Source organism: Hyperolius riggenbachi, chromosome 3 (assembly GCF_040937935.1).
Source record: "Hyperolius riggenbachi isolate aHypRig1 chromosome 3, aHypRig1.pri, whole genome shotgun sequence".
Classification (NCBI taxonomy): Eukaryota; Metazoa; Chordata; class Amphibia; order Anura; family Hyperoliidae; genus Hyperolius; species Hyperolius riggenbachi.
The window spans coordinates 184,457,060-184,473,723 of NC_090648.1; the positions used below are offsets into that span (position 1 = coordinate 184,457,060).

Here is a 16,664-nt window from a genome sequence, read left to right on the forward strand (position 1 = left end):
TCGCAATTGCTCCTGTGTAATGACCTCTATTGACTTTTATAAGCCTAGCACTCTTGGAATTGCAGGCACTTCCAAATCGTGTCTGAAAAAGTTCCTGTGGGTCCCAGCCCTTTATTCACTCACGTATTCACTCACTCATCTACTGATATGCACTCCTGGAAGTGACCTGCTGTATACTGTATGTATATATTGACTCCTAATTGTGAAGAGAACGTCCAGGGACTGGTCTTATTAAAAGAACCTTAATAAAATCTATTGCAATTTTTATTAGTCACAACGTGTGAAATAATACCAGTGATTATGTATCTCACCGCACCAGTAGATGGGCTGAAATTCCACTACAGTCTCAAAGAAGAGTACTGTCACAGGGAGAGGAATCTGTTTATGTTATTAGAAAAATTTAGATTGTTTAATACAAAAACACCATGGGATTAAACAATTGCTGATTACTAACATGTCCACATTGCTGTTATCACGACAGAGCCCAAAATTCAGGCAGTATGATTTTTTGTTAACTTCTGTGACATGAATGAGTAGCTTTTTGAAATATTGCCCATTGCTGTATGTGTCTTTGTTCTTCCTGTTTCTGAGAGCATTCATGTTAGTAAGCTATTACTGTGTTCTTTTTAGATATCAATGAGTGCGCGCTTGATCCAGGCAAATGTGCTCCAGGAACTTGTCAGAATTTGGACGGCTCCTACCGCTGCATCTGTCCTCCTGGATATGTGCTGGAAGAGGACAAATGTGAAGGTGCAGTCTCTTAACATGCAATCTAAACACACATGCGTGAGCTTTCTGAGCATTGACCTGACCTTTGCAATGACTTTGTCTTTCCAGACATTGATGAATGCGTTGAACAGCCAGAGATTTGTGCACTGGGGACCTGCAGCAATGTTCCTGGCAGTTTCACCTGTCTGTGTCCTGAGGGTTTTGTACTGTCGTCAACAGGAAGGAGATGCCAAGGTAGTCTCTCAACCACTTACTACAGCTGATTTCAGCAAAAGTAATGTCAAACCTCTGTTAATATCTTGTAATGCTAAAGACATCATATGCGAATCATTTGGGTAGTATTATTAGACCCAGTGTTTTATTTGAACTACCCTAGTTTTACTTTTTTAATATAACATAGCATTTGATAATGAAAACACAATGCTTGAATTGAACTTCAGGCTTAGTTCAAGTAAATAAAGACAGTTGGATTAAAAAGAGGACACACACCACCCTGCATAAGATTAAGTGCACTTACAGAGCACTCATCCTTACTCGACCTGACCTGGGTCCCTGAAAAATAATGAATCTAATTTGCACTGTATACCATCACCATGCCTATTCAATCTGCCTACTTAGTTTTCAAATTGCACACACAATTTGTCACAACTGAGAACCTCATTTTTTTGATGTGATTATGTCACAAGACAATTCATGCACCACTATTGGGTGTTTTATCCTATTTGTTGTCTCTGTTCCTCAGCGTCAGCTGATGCATGTATGGCCAACTCCCTTCATTGCTTTGTATGAGTCAGTAGTAGTCTATGCTATGATCAGGCTTGTGATGATGTATTACTATATACTGTTCTTCTAAAGTTGGCATAAGGAAACCACCAGAGTTATCACATAATCACCAGTTCAGGTTTAAAAATGAGCTTTACGTTTCCTAGTTGTGCACCAGTGCTGCAATTATGCTGAGGTCTCGAGTAGAACATATTAGCACTATACAAATCCATGCTGCACAGTGCAGCATAGCCTTGTAGTTACGATTTTTAGTGGTAATGTTTAGCATCAATGAAAAACATCAACTTGTCAAAATCCTAGTCCTAAGAGACTGAAGTCTGGTACACACATTGGAGTTTTGCCAACCAAGAAGATCTTTACAGTTGTTGTACTATCATCGTGCAGACATGCTGTTTGGCTCCTTCCTGTGCAGTGTGCACTGTTGTATGCAGAGGGGCGGGGCGGTGTATGTAAGCATACCATGCAGTGGGAACTTACTTTGAAGTTCTCATATGGGCCAATCATCATCAGGTGAAGTGATCCATCCTGGCAAATACTAGAAGAGGAGGCCAGAGATGTTGGGGGATAGCTGTATACATTTTAATGTTCTTTTTGGCGGAGGAAAATCTAAAGAGTAGTACCTAGCTACTGGCCTCTTAAATCCTTCCTTCCCCTTATCTCTTTTTGGTGATTTACCAGAAGCAGGTGCCTCTAATATCTACTTCTTGTCCCGTCCTTGATGTCCACAATGAGATATCCCTGACATCTTATATTTCCCACCTTTTGACAGATTTACGAGTTGGGTTGTGCTACAGCAAATTTGAAAGTGGCGTTTGCAGTTCTCCAAAGACTTTAAATCACACAAGGCAGGAATGCTGCTGCGCGCTGAGGGAAGCAGGATGGGGATCTCCATGTGAAATATGCCCGGTGGAAGGAGATGGTAAGACTGCTGTAAACATGTTGCTTGCATATATTACAGTAACTCATAGCAACACATCCTTATTTATTTCCATTCACATGCATAAAAGATTTACAAGCTTGTTATCTCTAGGGTGCTGGTATAGAATATGCATTATGCAATGGCAAGGAACACATGTATATCACAGTGTAATCAAGCAAAGCAGAAGAAATTCCCAGACAATCCCATAGGGAAACAATTACTCAGTGCAACAAAACAGTTTTCCACCCACCAAAAGCTGGCAGAGGGCTCGCTTCAAATACACATGAAAGCTGAGCTTGGAAGAACATTTGTAGATGTACATGATGTGATGTCCAAGTGAAAACAATCCAAAGGAAATCATGAGAAACACTTGTGCAAGAGATGCCAGATTATTGCAGGAGATGAACTATTTATGCTTGATCACATGGCAAATACACTGTTGTTGTAACTGTATACAGACCAGTGGAGACACAGGCTGGCACAGGGGCACAGTGTCCCAACTGGCATACAAATATATATATATATATATACATATATATATATATATATATATGTGTATATATATATATATATATATATATAATTATTATTTAGTATTTATATAATGCTGACATCTTGCGCAGTGCTGTACAGAGTACATTGTCCTGTCATTTAACTGTCCCTCAGAGGGGCTCACAATCTAATCTCTACCATAGTCATATGTCTTTGTTTGTATCGTATAGTGTATGTATCGTAGGCTAGGGCCAATATAGGGGTAAGCCAATTGACTTATCTGTATGTTTTTGGGATGTGAGAGGAAACCGGAGTGCATGGAGTAAACCCATGCAGACACAGGGAAAACATACAAACTCAGTGCAGATAGTGCCCTGACTGGGATGTGAACCGGGGCCCAGCGTTTCAAGGAGAGAGGGCTAACCACTATGCCACCACTATTCATTAACCTGTTAACAGTCACAAATGAGTTATCTCACTTATAAGATAATGTGCTGCCTTTGTCTTCAGCTGGCAGAACTCATTGTGTTGTAAATTCTTGGCTTGCTTTGATCTCTCTCTCCAAGCAGAAAACATAGAAGCTGAAAGCCCTCTAGTGAAATACACATTACAGCAGTACTAATTAGAAGCTAGGAAATCTAACAAAGAAGAAATTAAAGAAAATTTGGTAAAATAAATTGGCCTTGGGCACTTGCAAGCCTCTAAATAAATTGGCAGCTAGAGGATTAAAAGATTTGATTGCATCAGAATTCAATTTAGGCATATGCATTTGATCTAGAGATTCACAAATCTTTGACTGGGACTCCTGTTGGAGGGGGCATTGTAAAACTGGGAATATATATTTATCATATAAACATTTTTGATGCGTTTCTGCATGCGCAGTTTAGCTGCGAGCATCGCATCATCTTTATAAGAGTTCCGGTAGAACTTTTCCTTTACTCTCTATACTTTACTTGATCGAATAAGGTCTACTTGCAGTTGAGTATCACGTATTGGGTTATAGAGGTGTCATGAAGGTTCTAATTGGTTAAGTAATGTGAGCCTGCAGAGTTTATAAGAGCTTAAAGGAGTACTGTAGGGGGTCGGGGGAAAATGAGTTGAACTTACCCAGAGCTTCTAATGGACCCCCGTAGACATCCTGTGCCCGCGCAGCCACTCACCGATGCTCCGGCCCTGCCGTCAGTTCACTTCTGGAATTTCTGACTTTAAAGTCGGAAAACCACTGCACCTGTGTGGCTGTGTCCTCGCTCCTGCTGACATCACCAGGAGCATAATTCACAGATCCAGTATGGTCTGTGCATGCGCAGTACGCTCCTGGTGACGTCAGCGTTAGCGAGGACACGGCAACGCAGGAGCAGTGGTTTTCCGACTTTAAAGTCTAAAATTCCAGAAGTGAACCAGAGGCGGGGCTGGAGCATCGGTGAGTGGCTGCGCGGGCACAGGATGTCTGCGGGGGACCATTAGAAGCCCCGGGTAAGTTCAACTCATTTTCCCCCAACCCCCTACAGTATTCTTTTAAGAGCTTTTGGTATTGTTCTGTTTATCTGTTTTCTTTTTCTTTTCCTGTGAGGCTAGCTGGATTAGTCTACCCCATATATATCAGTTTATTGAGGGTACTGAAACAACGTAGGATATAGCATACAGTGTCTCATGATATCTTACATAGAAAATTAGGCTGAGTGACACTAGTAGGTTCCCAATGTCCTGGTTAAATAGGGATGAAGCAAACAATAACTGTGCTGCGTTGTGCATAAAGTAGGTGTAATAACTTTGTACTTGTGTTTATTTTTTTATTTTAAAGATGCTTTCCGAGAGATCTGTCCATTTGGAAGCGGTGTGGTGATTGGACCAAATGATGAACGAATTGGTAATGTATCATTCTGAACTATGATACTAGATGTATAGGAAAATTGTACGCAGAATTTACAATGTTTCTTCCCTTTCCCACAGACATGGATGAATGCACGGATCCAGACAAGTGCAAGAATGGCCAGTGTATCAACACAGATGGTTCCTATCGTTGTGAATGCTCCTTTGGCTATGTACTTACAGGAGATGAATGTATAGGTTTGTATTAAAACATACTAAGAAATTAGGTAGCATTAATGTGTAACATCAATAATACGTTACATAACATCTCCTTCACATTTAGCGGCTACTACAACAACAACAACAACAACAAAGTGCTTTTCTCCCATAGGACTCAAAGTGCATGGCATGTCTCTAACCAATAGTTAGTGGCAGAATTGAGTTAAGACTATAATGGGCCTTAGGCAGAGGAATGAATTAGCCAGGTGTCCCCTATGTACAAAATTAACAAAAAAAATCCTTAGATAGTTGTAGAGGTAGTAGTCAGATGCCCCCCCTCCCCCCCAGTGTAGGTGTCCAGATTCCCCCGCCCCCATATATAGTTAGCCATATGTCCTTCTAGTATAATCTGATGTCCCCCTAGTATAGGTATCCAGATGCCCCCTCCCCCAGTATAGATAGTCGTCCTACTCCCAGTATAGATAGTCAGGTGTCCACCACTATAGTCATATGTGTCCCTTCCCTTTATACATAGCTATATGTTCCCCTAGTATAGACAGTCAAATGCACCCCCCCACACACACACACCAGTATAGGTAGCCAGATGTTTCTCCAGTATAGCCAGATGTCTCCCCCCCCCCCCAGTATAGGTAGCTAGATGTCCCCCCAGTATTATCAGATGTTCCCCCCAGTAGAGGTAGCCAGATACCCCCCAGTATAGCCTCCCCAACCCCCCAACATAGGTGGCCAGATGTCTTACCAGTATAGTCAGATGTATCCCTCCAGTATAGGTAGCCAGATGTCCCCTCAGTACTACATATTTAATGTCCCCCTCCCCTTCTCCATTATAAGTATCCAAATGCCGCTCCAATATAGGTAGCCAGGTGTCCCCCCACTATAATAACCCCCCTCCCCTCTTCCCAGTACAGGTAGCCTGATGTCCCCAGGAAAGGTACCACCCTCTGCAGAGTTTCAAAAGAAGAAGTGACTCGCCTCTCTAGGATCCAATCCAGCATTGCATCTTACAGCTTTCTCTCTTCAGCCCCGCTCAGCTTCTTGTCTCTGGTTACAGTCGGTGTCTCTCTTCATCTGACCTGCTGGTATGTGCCAGAAGGTTACATAATGACAGACGCTGGCTCTGGCTATGGAGTTTGAACACTAAGTGGCACAGGAAAGGAAGCTATGAGATGTGATGCTGCAGCCTGGAGAGGTGCGGCACTTCTTTGCTCTGCTCGCAACAATTATATTGTTGTATAAATCAAGCATAACAATAATAAAATATATACCATATATTACTGCAGATAAGCTCATCAGCGTATAACCTTAATCCCCACACACCCACTTTTGACCTAAACAATAGGCCAAATGACAATTGGCCATCCTCTAATGTCTTAGAACTCTCTTCCACCAGCCGTCAGACTCGCCCCCACCTTTAATACCTTCAAACAAGCTCTCAAGACTCACCTCTTCACGCTCGCATACCCCCCTACACCAACATCATAATATGTTCTGTTAGACCCCCTCTCAAAAGACGCACCTATTGTCTCCACCCAACCCTTTAGATTGTAAGCCTCTGGCAGAGCCCTCCTCCCTAATGTATCCAGCTTGATTATGCAATCTTACTCACAACCACCCTTCTTGTAGACTCGAACAGTCTCCATCTTGACCTATGACACTATATTGTTATCACATCATTTGCATGATCTTGTTTTGTTGTGAGTTTCCGTATGTTCTACCTGTATGTTAACCCATTTATCTATTGTGCAGCGCTGCGTAATATGTTGGCGCTTTATAAATACAATAAATAATAATAATAATAATAATACTTTAGCACCTCATGCAGAGTACACATTGGAAGCATGTCATAAACCATACCTCGTCTTTCCCCAGCTTCAGTTGTTGCATCTCCCTGCAGCTTTGTAACTCACTGCTTGATCTCCAGACTCACTGTCATGTGACCACACTGATGTCCTGGAGCTCTCGCTGTACATTATAAAGCTGCAGGGGAGACATAATAACTGGAGTGTGGAGGGGTAGCTATGGTTATGGATATGCTTCCAGTGTGTACTCTGCATGAGGGATCATGCGCATACTCCTATCACTCATGAAAAAGCAGAAGACCCCCCTCCCAGCCTAAAATTTTGACATTAAATGGCTGGCTTAATTGCAGTAATATATAGTAGCTATCCTAATATATATAGATAGATAGATAGATATACAGTATATACTGTAATATATATATATATATATATATATATATATATGTATATATATATATATATATATGTATATATATATATATATATATATATATATATATATATATACAGAGGGGCTGCAGCACACAACAGGAAAACAGTGACAGGTGCTCTTGGTTTACGCTTTAACGCGTTTAAAGAGACTCTGAAGCCTCTTAAAAATCCTTTTTTTATTAAACAATCCTGTTGAATACCTTAATCCTACCTAAACCGCCGCATCCCCACGGCTGTAAACTATCTAAATCCCCCCTAAATCCCCAGGAGGCGATCTGGGCAGCGCTTCCGTGTGAGGCAGGGCTATGAGCCGCAGCCCTGCCTCACACGCGTCTGTCAGCGGCGGATCTCCGCCTCTCCCCCGCCCCTCTCAGCGAAGGAAGACTGAGAGGGGCGGGGGAGAGGCAGCGATGCGCCAATGACAGACGTGTGTGAGGCAGGGCTGCAGCCCATAGCCCTGCCTCACACGGAAGCGCTGCCCAGATCGCCTCCTGGGGATTTAGGGGGGATTTAGATAGTTTACAGCTGCGGGAATGCGGCGGTTTAGGTAGGATTAAGGTATTCAACAGGATCAACAGGAGTGTTTTCTGACTAGCGTGTTGCATGACCCGCAGTACTCCAGTAGTGCGACTGTTACTATGGTAACACATTACCGTAATAGAGGCTGCCCTACTAGCGTATCTCGTGGTACTTCCATGCGTAACTACAAGTAATATTGCTGTGCGTGCATGATTATATTACCAAGGATTGATGAATCAACCCCATTGACACTACTGGTGCTGAAAGGTGAGTAGAAGAGGCAGGCAACTTTCATTTTTTACAAGACAATTAACATGGCAACCTCCATACTCCTCTCAGTTCAGATACATTTACAGGCCATAGTAACAGTCCTGCTACCCATTCAGCTATGAAAGTGTTTCTGATTAGCTGAGTTTCACAAATAAGTCCTGGAGTTTATAAGGGATTACAAAATTCTCCCCTGCCCATTCTTACTGTTGCTTGATCTCTGTACTAGTAAAACTATTTAGTAGATTTAGAGCCACATTCAAAGTATAAGAAAGCAGCCAATGGGGCAGAACTCCCATTGTTCATGCTGGTTCTGGATGTATTCTTCTGATGGTATTGAAGGCTAAGAATCACTTTAACAGGCAAGTAACATTGTGTAAATGCCTATAGTGATATATTCAATGATTCCCTTTTTCTTTTAATATAATACAAATAAACAGTATAACAATGATGATTGTTTATATAATATTAGCACATTCTGAGCAGATGGACATTCTAACCCCTTTTTCTTCCAGATATTGATGAGTGTGGTGTTGGAAACCCTTGTGGAAATGGAACGTGCAAGAACGTGATTGGCGGATTTGAGTGCACCTGTGAGGATGGCTTTGAGCCGGGTCCAATGATGTCATGTGAAGGTACGGTAATCAGTCCATTCGGTATTGTATATGTAAATAAATGTCAGCTTACTGGATGTTAGTGAAATGGCACTGCTGAATATGAGTACAGTTTGGCATCTCTGTAGGATCCTGACATCAAAATAACTTTTTAAGCAACTCTTTGTGATAAACTATAAGAACAATCTAATTTTTGTGTGACAAAGGCCCATATGCAGTTAACTTTTTCAGTTATCTCCTGGGAGATAATTTTCATGTTCTCTTTAAACCAACTTTTCAGCATTTTACAATTGAAAAAAATACCCCAAAAGTTGCTGAAAAAGTACTATCAAATTTATTTTGAGTATTTTTTTGCTTGCTGGTGGCTTAAAAGTTTTTTATGACAAGTTGTGAAAACATCACCTAGGAGAAAACTTAGGAGAAAAGGTTAATTGCATATGGGCCATAGTGGCCTATATGCAATTAACTTTTTCTCCTTGTCAATAAAATTAGTACATAGCAAGGAAATGAACAGCGCTACTTAAAAACAGATGAGTGTCAATAAAATGCCCTTTAAACCACCAGCAAGCAATAAAATAAATAATTTTGATAGTACTTTTTTTTTACCTACAGGTACTTTTTTAATTACAAAGTACTGAAAAGTTATTTCAAAAAGAAGTTGAAAAAATATCTCCTAGGAGAAAACGAAGAAGAAAAAAAATCAATTGCATATGGGTCAGTATCTTTCAAAACAGTGGGAAATACAGTCCAGAGGTTTGCATGTAATGACTGTATAACAAAAGTTTGTTAAAAGTGGAGGGTTGAAAGTCAAAGTCAGGTACTCAACAAAGTGAAGATTATGCTAGTTGTGCTACATTCCATGGTAAAAAAAGCTGGATTTCTTCCTGCTGGTCTCACATGAGTCAAATAGGCATGCTGGGAGTGATGTCATTAGATGCTGCAGGGAGAAGCAAACTGAGGTAGAGACTGGAGACCTGCTCTTTCAGTATTTAATGACCTCACTCCCAGCATGCCTCTGTGAGGAACAGATCTTTAGATGCTAATCTTGAAAGAAGATTTTTTTTACTAGAAAAAATAAATAATATATAGTAACAATCATGGGGCTACAAACTCTAACTACCATGTCAATGAATGTGTAGATGTGTGGTGAAACTGAAAAGGTACTCTATAGTTTGCATACAGCAAGGCTGTATATTAGCTGGTGGTACTTGCAGGGCAGGAGCGTGTGCGCCATGTTTCTGGATGTCGCATTTGCATCCCATGCCACCCTGCATGCCATCACAGCAGGGCGGGGCAGGAGGGGGCGAGTCCAGGGCGAACAGAGACACAGAGATGGCTTGGAGATTATTATTATAGATTATAGCTGCATATTTCCTTTGAATGTACTAGACCCACATATTTTTCTTGTACGTTAGTTCTTTCTAACTCTATTCCTGGTAATGTTTTTTTTCCCCAGATGTTAATGAGTGTGCTCAGAATCCTCTTTTGTGTGCTTTCCGCTGTGTTAACACCTACGGTTCATATGAATGCAAGTGCCCAGCTGGCTATGTGCTTCGTGAGGATAAGAGAATGTGCAAAGGTATGAGCTCTACACATATTATACTGCAGAGTCATGCTATTATAGCTGGCTATAAGTTAAGATGTTGAGTATCCTGTATGTATGCCAAAGAAGCAGGAAGAAGCAGGAAGTGTCATGAGACATTGCTGGACAGATGCAAGAGACTTGTGGGAGTTAGTCTGTAGGACCGCAATTTAAAGGTTTTTCTTTTCATTTTGCTGATCTTTCTACCAGACAGAGATTTTCCTTTTTTTAAGGCTGGTCCCTCTTAGGCAGACATTATAGCTTTTGGCATGTGTTGTAAAGCTGGATCCCATAATAGTTTCTGTATCCCATTTGCTACATCTGCATTTGAGTTCTCAGATTTATGCACATGCCATGCCACACAGGTAGCCTATGCTCTTTGTCTGAATTGTTATACCATTTACTGACATGAAGACTTGGGAAAGTTGAGTTGCCAAGGTGGTTAGGAGCAGAATTGTGAACTTTGGCATGGACATCTTACTACAGAAGTCCTCATGAAAAACGTGAAGATTACTGAACCACATATTTCTCCTATGCAAAGATATATAACAGTGTATATACAAAGTGAATTCTAGCACCTCATATTTCCTGTACATATACCTTATATGTCTTTCTATTTTTATACATTTCTAGTTTCATTAATTGTGTCATCACTCTGTATTACAGATCAGGATGAGTGCGAAGAGGGTCTTCATGACTGTGAATCTAAACAGATGACCTGCAAGAATCTCATTGGAACCTTCATGTGTATTTGTGGACCAGGGTACCAGCGCAGACCAGATGGTGAAGGATGTATAGGTGAGTTTGGTTGGCGCTGGATATTAACAAGGTGTTTATAACAGTGGCTCAAAAATGAGGACATGTTTTGCAGTATTGGTAGCGTAAATCTAATGATAGCTCAACAAAATCATCCAATGTTGATAAAAAGGAAATGGACATATTTGTCCATGACTATCTGTCTAAAGTGACTGATCTTTAGAATTAGCTAACTGTATACATTCCTGCTAGATATATAAACATATAGATTTATATATGCCATAATCTTAATATACCTGTTTTAAACTAAATAATTAACCATTAAACTATAATTATATGCAACAAAGTTAAAACTTTCAACCAATGGGCACAACTTTGTTTGTTGTGGCCATCATTGTTAAATGTCATGTTGGCTTATAAAGCTCTAAATAGATGCCTCTATTATATCAACTATTACCTACTGAAAGTCTCCACACTTTTGACACCAGGCTGCCAAATTTACTTCAGTGATGTCAGGTTTAAATTATTTGCTGCTGCTACATTGCAAACACTTGTTCGCACGGCAGCCAGGGGCCCCGGACTCTCTCACTGCCCGGGGCGCCCACACCACCATGCGATACCCAGAGGAAAGTGCAGACGAGCCCTGGACCTCTCACTACCAGGGAGTTCACCCCCACTGCCTCTGAACTGAATGCTAACTGCAACACACACAATTGCTCACTCCCAGCTAAAGCAATTTCCTACCTTTATTTGGTCAGCAGGCGCCAGTCTGCCAATCAGGTGTACTGTTATACACCCTTTGCTTGCCGTACCAAATCTAGCAGGAATTGCATAAATTAGGTAGCATTCAGGTGGGAGGCTTCGGTTGGATGTATTCATAGATTACACCGCTAGGAGGGACGCCCCGTGCAGGCAGGTCTCCCACACGGTCCCCTCCCTAACCACTCACCTGTCAACCGCATCCTGGAAGCTGCAAAAAAATAAATTTAAAATCACAAATACTGGTTCACACTGGTTACTACATTGCAAAGTACGATGGTAGTCGAGTATCTGGAAAAACTGTAAGTGGACAATTTCTTATGAGACAGTGTCTTCATCTCTGCTGCACATAGATGGATGTACATAGTGTGGCTAAGAAAAGGGTCCAGGTGAACAAGTGGCATAAGTAATGTGCTTTGGGTTGTCAATGAAAATGTTTGAATTGAAACTCATAGCCAAAGCAAAATGGAGGTGTTGGGGATAGACTGTAATTACTGATTCGCACCAGAACAGGAAATTCACTCTAATGTCACGAAAACCTAACAGTGCCATAAAGTCTGTCATTAACCTGTTAAAGAAAATGTATGTAATTGTCTAGGCACATATAAATGTATGTGGCTAGAAATAATTATATCTAGCTGTTCATCCCTCACTTGCTAGTAATACATAATCTTCAAGAAGAGTACAGATTTTATCTGACAGAAAGCTGTAGCAGTCTTGGGTAATACTAAGTAGTATACATTCCTTAATCAGGGACGTCTGGTTATGTGTGATCTGCCTGTGTAATAAATCAGTATTAGTCCACGTGTAACATGAGTATTTTTGTCTCTTCAGACCTGAATGAGTGCCTTAAGCCTGGATTATGTGAAAATGGAAAATGTCTGAACACTATGGGCAGCTACAAGTGTGAATGTAATGATGGATTCAATGCCAGCCTTTCAGAGACAGACTGCATTGGTGAGTATGGAACACGTCTTCTAACTCAAAGAGACAATTTAATACAGGAAAATATTGAAATAATACAATTATGAAAACTTTTACCGGTATGTGATTTAAAAACGAGCCAATGGTAAGACGCTATTTATTATTAGTATTATATAGTGTTTGCATAGTTCTTTTTATTTTATATACATTAAAAAACCAGTTTCCTTTGAATAAGAATTATATGTAGTTTTAAAGCAGTATGCTGTATGGAAGCCTTAAATTATTTGGAATCATGTATTTATAGTGTTAAAGGGATTCTGAAGCGAGAGGTATATGGAGGCTGCCATATTTATTTCCTTTTAAGCAATACCAGTTGCCTGGCAGCCCTGCCGATCCTCTGCTTCTAATACTTGTAACCATAGAACCTGAACAAGCATGCAGCAGATCAGATGTTTCTGACATTATTGTCAGATCTGACCAGATTAGCTGTAAGCTTGTTTCTGGTGTTATTCGGACACTACAGCCAAATAGATCAGCAGGGCTGCCAGGCAACTGGTATTGTTTAATATGAAATAAATATGGCAACCTCCATATTTTTTTCACTTCAGTTGTCCTTTAAAGGGACTCCGAGCAGTGCAGAAACTATGGAAAGATGCACATCATTTTAAAGCTCTCTTTCTCCTCTTTCCAATGATATATAAACCGCCACCCTACGCCTTTTAGTTTTCGCTATTTTCGCGGTTGAAATTGCCGCGGCCGCGATTTTGATCGCGAAAATAGAGAAAACTAAAAGGCGTAGGGCAACGATTTAGGTGTCGTCAGAAAGAGGAGAAAGAGAGCTTTAAAATGATATCCATCTTTCCATAGTTATATTGTATTACACAGGGCGACTTTTTGTCAAAGTCAGCAGCTGCATTCAGCAGAATGGAGCTTCTGACACTGGGGAAAGTGTCGTCCTGTGTAATACAATATAACTATGGCTTGATGGATATCATTTTAAAGCTCTCTTTCTCCTCTTTCTGACGACACCTAAATCGTTGCCCTACACCTTTTAGTTTTCTCTATTTTCGCGATCGAAATCGCGGCCGCGGCAATTTCAATCGCGAAAATAACGAAAACTAAAAGACGTAGGGCGGTGGTTTATATATCATTGGAAAGAGGAGAAAGAGAGCTTTAAAATGATATGCATCTTTCCATAGTTTCTGCACTGCTCGGAGTCCCTTTAATATTTAATGTTAGTGAACCTTTTATTTTGATAGACATAAAGAACTAAAGGCTTGTAGACATGCTAAATAGTTCTCAGGTGGGATATAGCATGTGTATGGAGGCCCCCATTCATCGGTAAGTGGTCCGAACCCTTGCATTGTCTCGGCCAAGTGCAGGCAGAGACTATTGTTCTCCTACTCACTCCACCTGCTGCTTGCTGCTCAATTGTGGGTTACACATTTAGCCCTCCTTAATCTGCCATTGCAACAGGATGTATCACTAGCCTGTAGGCTAGTGATCTACCTGTACAGAACTTGGCTCCCAACTGTTGCCCTAGGCATCAAGTCCTGATCGGTAATATGTACAGCGCTGCGTAATATGTTGGCGCTATATAAATCCAATAAATAATAATAATAATCCTTGTGGGTGACAGTAATGGTGCATACACATGCACAATTCCTGATGACCACAGGGAGCGGGACTCAATACCTAGGGTGACAGTTTGGGGCCAAGTTCTGTACAGACATATTGCTAGCTTAGAGGCTAGTGACGGGGCGAGAGACGGTGACGTAGCACATAATGGAGCTAAATGGAGTGGGCAGGGTAAGTATGAGAATAATACAGTGAGTCTGTGCTCAGTCAGACGATCCACCAGTCAGGAGCTCTCAGGGATGCATGAAAGGGGATCAGGGGCCACTCTACACCCGCTATATTCCCAGCAGAGGTGGCTTCGACTCAGCTGAGAACCATCTAACATGTTAATAGAAGGCTTAATTAAGCGTGTGTACCACCTTAAAGCCAAATGTATGCATTTCTTGTTTCAAAGCATTTAGTTGTTAGATATACTGTAGCTGTTTGTTGCTAAGCAGAAAAAGACATGGATGAAACTCTCCACAGTTATAGTCAACTGAACAAGATAAAACAGGTAAAAGTGAATGTTTAATTATGGTAAGTATAATTGTGGAGAGCTTTCTGCAGGTCTCCTTCCCAGCTTATTAACAAGTACTTGTAAGCAGGCAGTGCCTGAATGGTTTGGACAAGGAAAGTCCAGCACAACTTCTTGCTTCGCAACGCTGACATTTTTTTTTAGGCTTGTTTTGTAAAGGTTTTTTATAATGGCTCACATCCCACAATGTACATTTTATCTGTTGACAACTTGCAGTGATTGCCAGAGCAGCAGTCTGTCATGGCAGAACATTGATGACAGTACCTGACCACGCCAATAGATGGTCTGTTTAGTGCTAATCACAAAACGTATAAACTCCTACAGAAAAAAAATGATCGTTAGGTAGGTTGATCCTTCTGGGACCTCTTTTAGTATATGGTCATCTTTAGAATTACCTTATTACCTTAATAATAATAATAAAATAATAATTAACTTCTTTAAAGCAATCCTGAGCTGAAGCTTGGGATCAAAATCAGATAATTTAAGAGAGGGAAGCGTCAAAATCCTATTAGGGCTTCCTTCACTACTCTGTTGTCCCCCGTCACTGAGCTCCCCTCCAGAGCGTGGCCGAGCAGTAGACATGCGGACATGGCCACACATGCACAGTAGCACAGAGCCCTCGACTCCGGCTTACTGCACAGGAGGGTTTGTGCAGTTAAAATAGGAGTAGAGCTGCACAGCCCCTGATGTGATTTAGTGACAAATGCATTGTCGCTAATTTTGCAGGGGGTGCGGTCAGCGACCGGGGACATTAGAATAGAGAGCAAAGCCTCAATAGGATCCTGAGGCTACCCTCTCTTTAGGCATCTAATTTTGTACCCAAGCTTTAAATACACTTTAACTACTTGCCGACCGGCTAACCCCAGGACCGCCTAACGCCAATTGGCGTCAAGTCCTGGGGCTCTGTTTTGCAGGAGATCGCGCACAGGCTGCACGCGCATCTCCTGCTCGGGGGGGCGGAGCTCCGCCCCTTCTTTAGTCTCCAAGCGGCAATCGCCGCTCGGGAGACTGTTAGACGGCAAAATCGCCATATAAACACATAGTACAGCGCTGCGATCAGCGCTGTACTGGGGACAGCCGTGTGACACGGCTGTCCCCCTGGGGGACAAGAGAGCGATCGGCTCTCATAGGCAGAAGCCTATGACAGCCGATCACAGGATTGGCTGGATGCAGGGAGGGAAGGAGGGGAGTAACAAAACAAAAAAAATGATTTTTTTTTGTAAAAAACACACAAATAAAGATTTATTTAAAAAAAAACAAACACCTGGGGGGCGATCAGACCCCACCAACAGAGAGCTCTGTTGGTGGGGAAAAGGGGGGGGGGGATCACTCGTGTGCTGTGTTGTGCGGCCCTGCAGCTTGGCCTTAAAGCTGCAGTGGCCATTTTAGTTAAAATGTGCCTGGTCTTTAGGGGGGTTTACCACTGTGGCCCTCGAATGGTTAAATATTAAATAATGGCTCACATCCCACAATGTACAAATTCTCTGCTTCAGTTGCAAGTGTATAGCTGTTTCCATAACATACACATTTAATTACTAGACTAATTAGCAGTGAGAGACAGATTTAATACAATGAACTACACAGACTGATCAGCAGGATCTGGTCTGATCATAGCTCATTTGTGTTTGATGTTAATCTAGCAGGTAATAAAGTTCTGCGCATACCTTGCCAAGCACTAGCTTCACTGTCTGGAAATGTTAACAAAGCTAAAAGCGATCTCATCTGATGTCATCTTGAGATCATTCCTCAGTAAAGAAATCACTGAGGTTAGAAGCTGAGAACAACAATAGAATGACAATGGGCCTGAATTAATTTCAGTTATCAATAGAGCTAGCGATAACTTAACACCTACCATTTTTTACATGATCAGTTTAATAAAGCAATGGTA

General features: G+C 41.4%; 1 protein-coding gene across 2 annotated transcripts in view; it reads left to right on the forward strand.

Annotated features, from left to right (window-relative positions):
* Positions 1-16,664, forward strand: part of FBN1 (fibrillin 1) — a 291,197-nt gene that overhangs the window by 257,534 nt on the left and 16,999 nt on the right. For both annotated transcript variants that reach the window (XM_068275426.1, XM_068275425.1), the window contains 9 exons: positions 631-750; positions 838-963; positions 2,282-2,431; positions 4,725-4,790; positions 4,874-4,990; positions 8,505-8,624; positions 10,060-10,182; positions 10,852-10,983; positions 12,535-12,657. In XM_068275426.1, the coding sequence (XP_068131527.1) occupies positions 631-750; positions 838-963; positions 2,282-2,431; positions 4,725-4,790; positions 4,874-4,990; positions 8,505-8,624; positions 10,060-10,182; positions 10,852-10,983; positions 12,535-12,657 (1,077 nt within the window). The remainder of the gene's footprint in view (positions 1-630; positions 751-837; positions 964-2,281; positions 2,432-4,724; positions 4,791-4,873; positions 4,991-8,504; positions 8,625-10,059; positions 10,183-10,851; positions 10,984-12,534; positions 12,658-16,664) is intronic.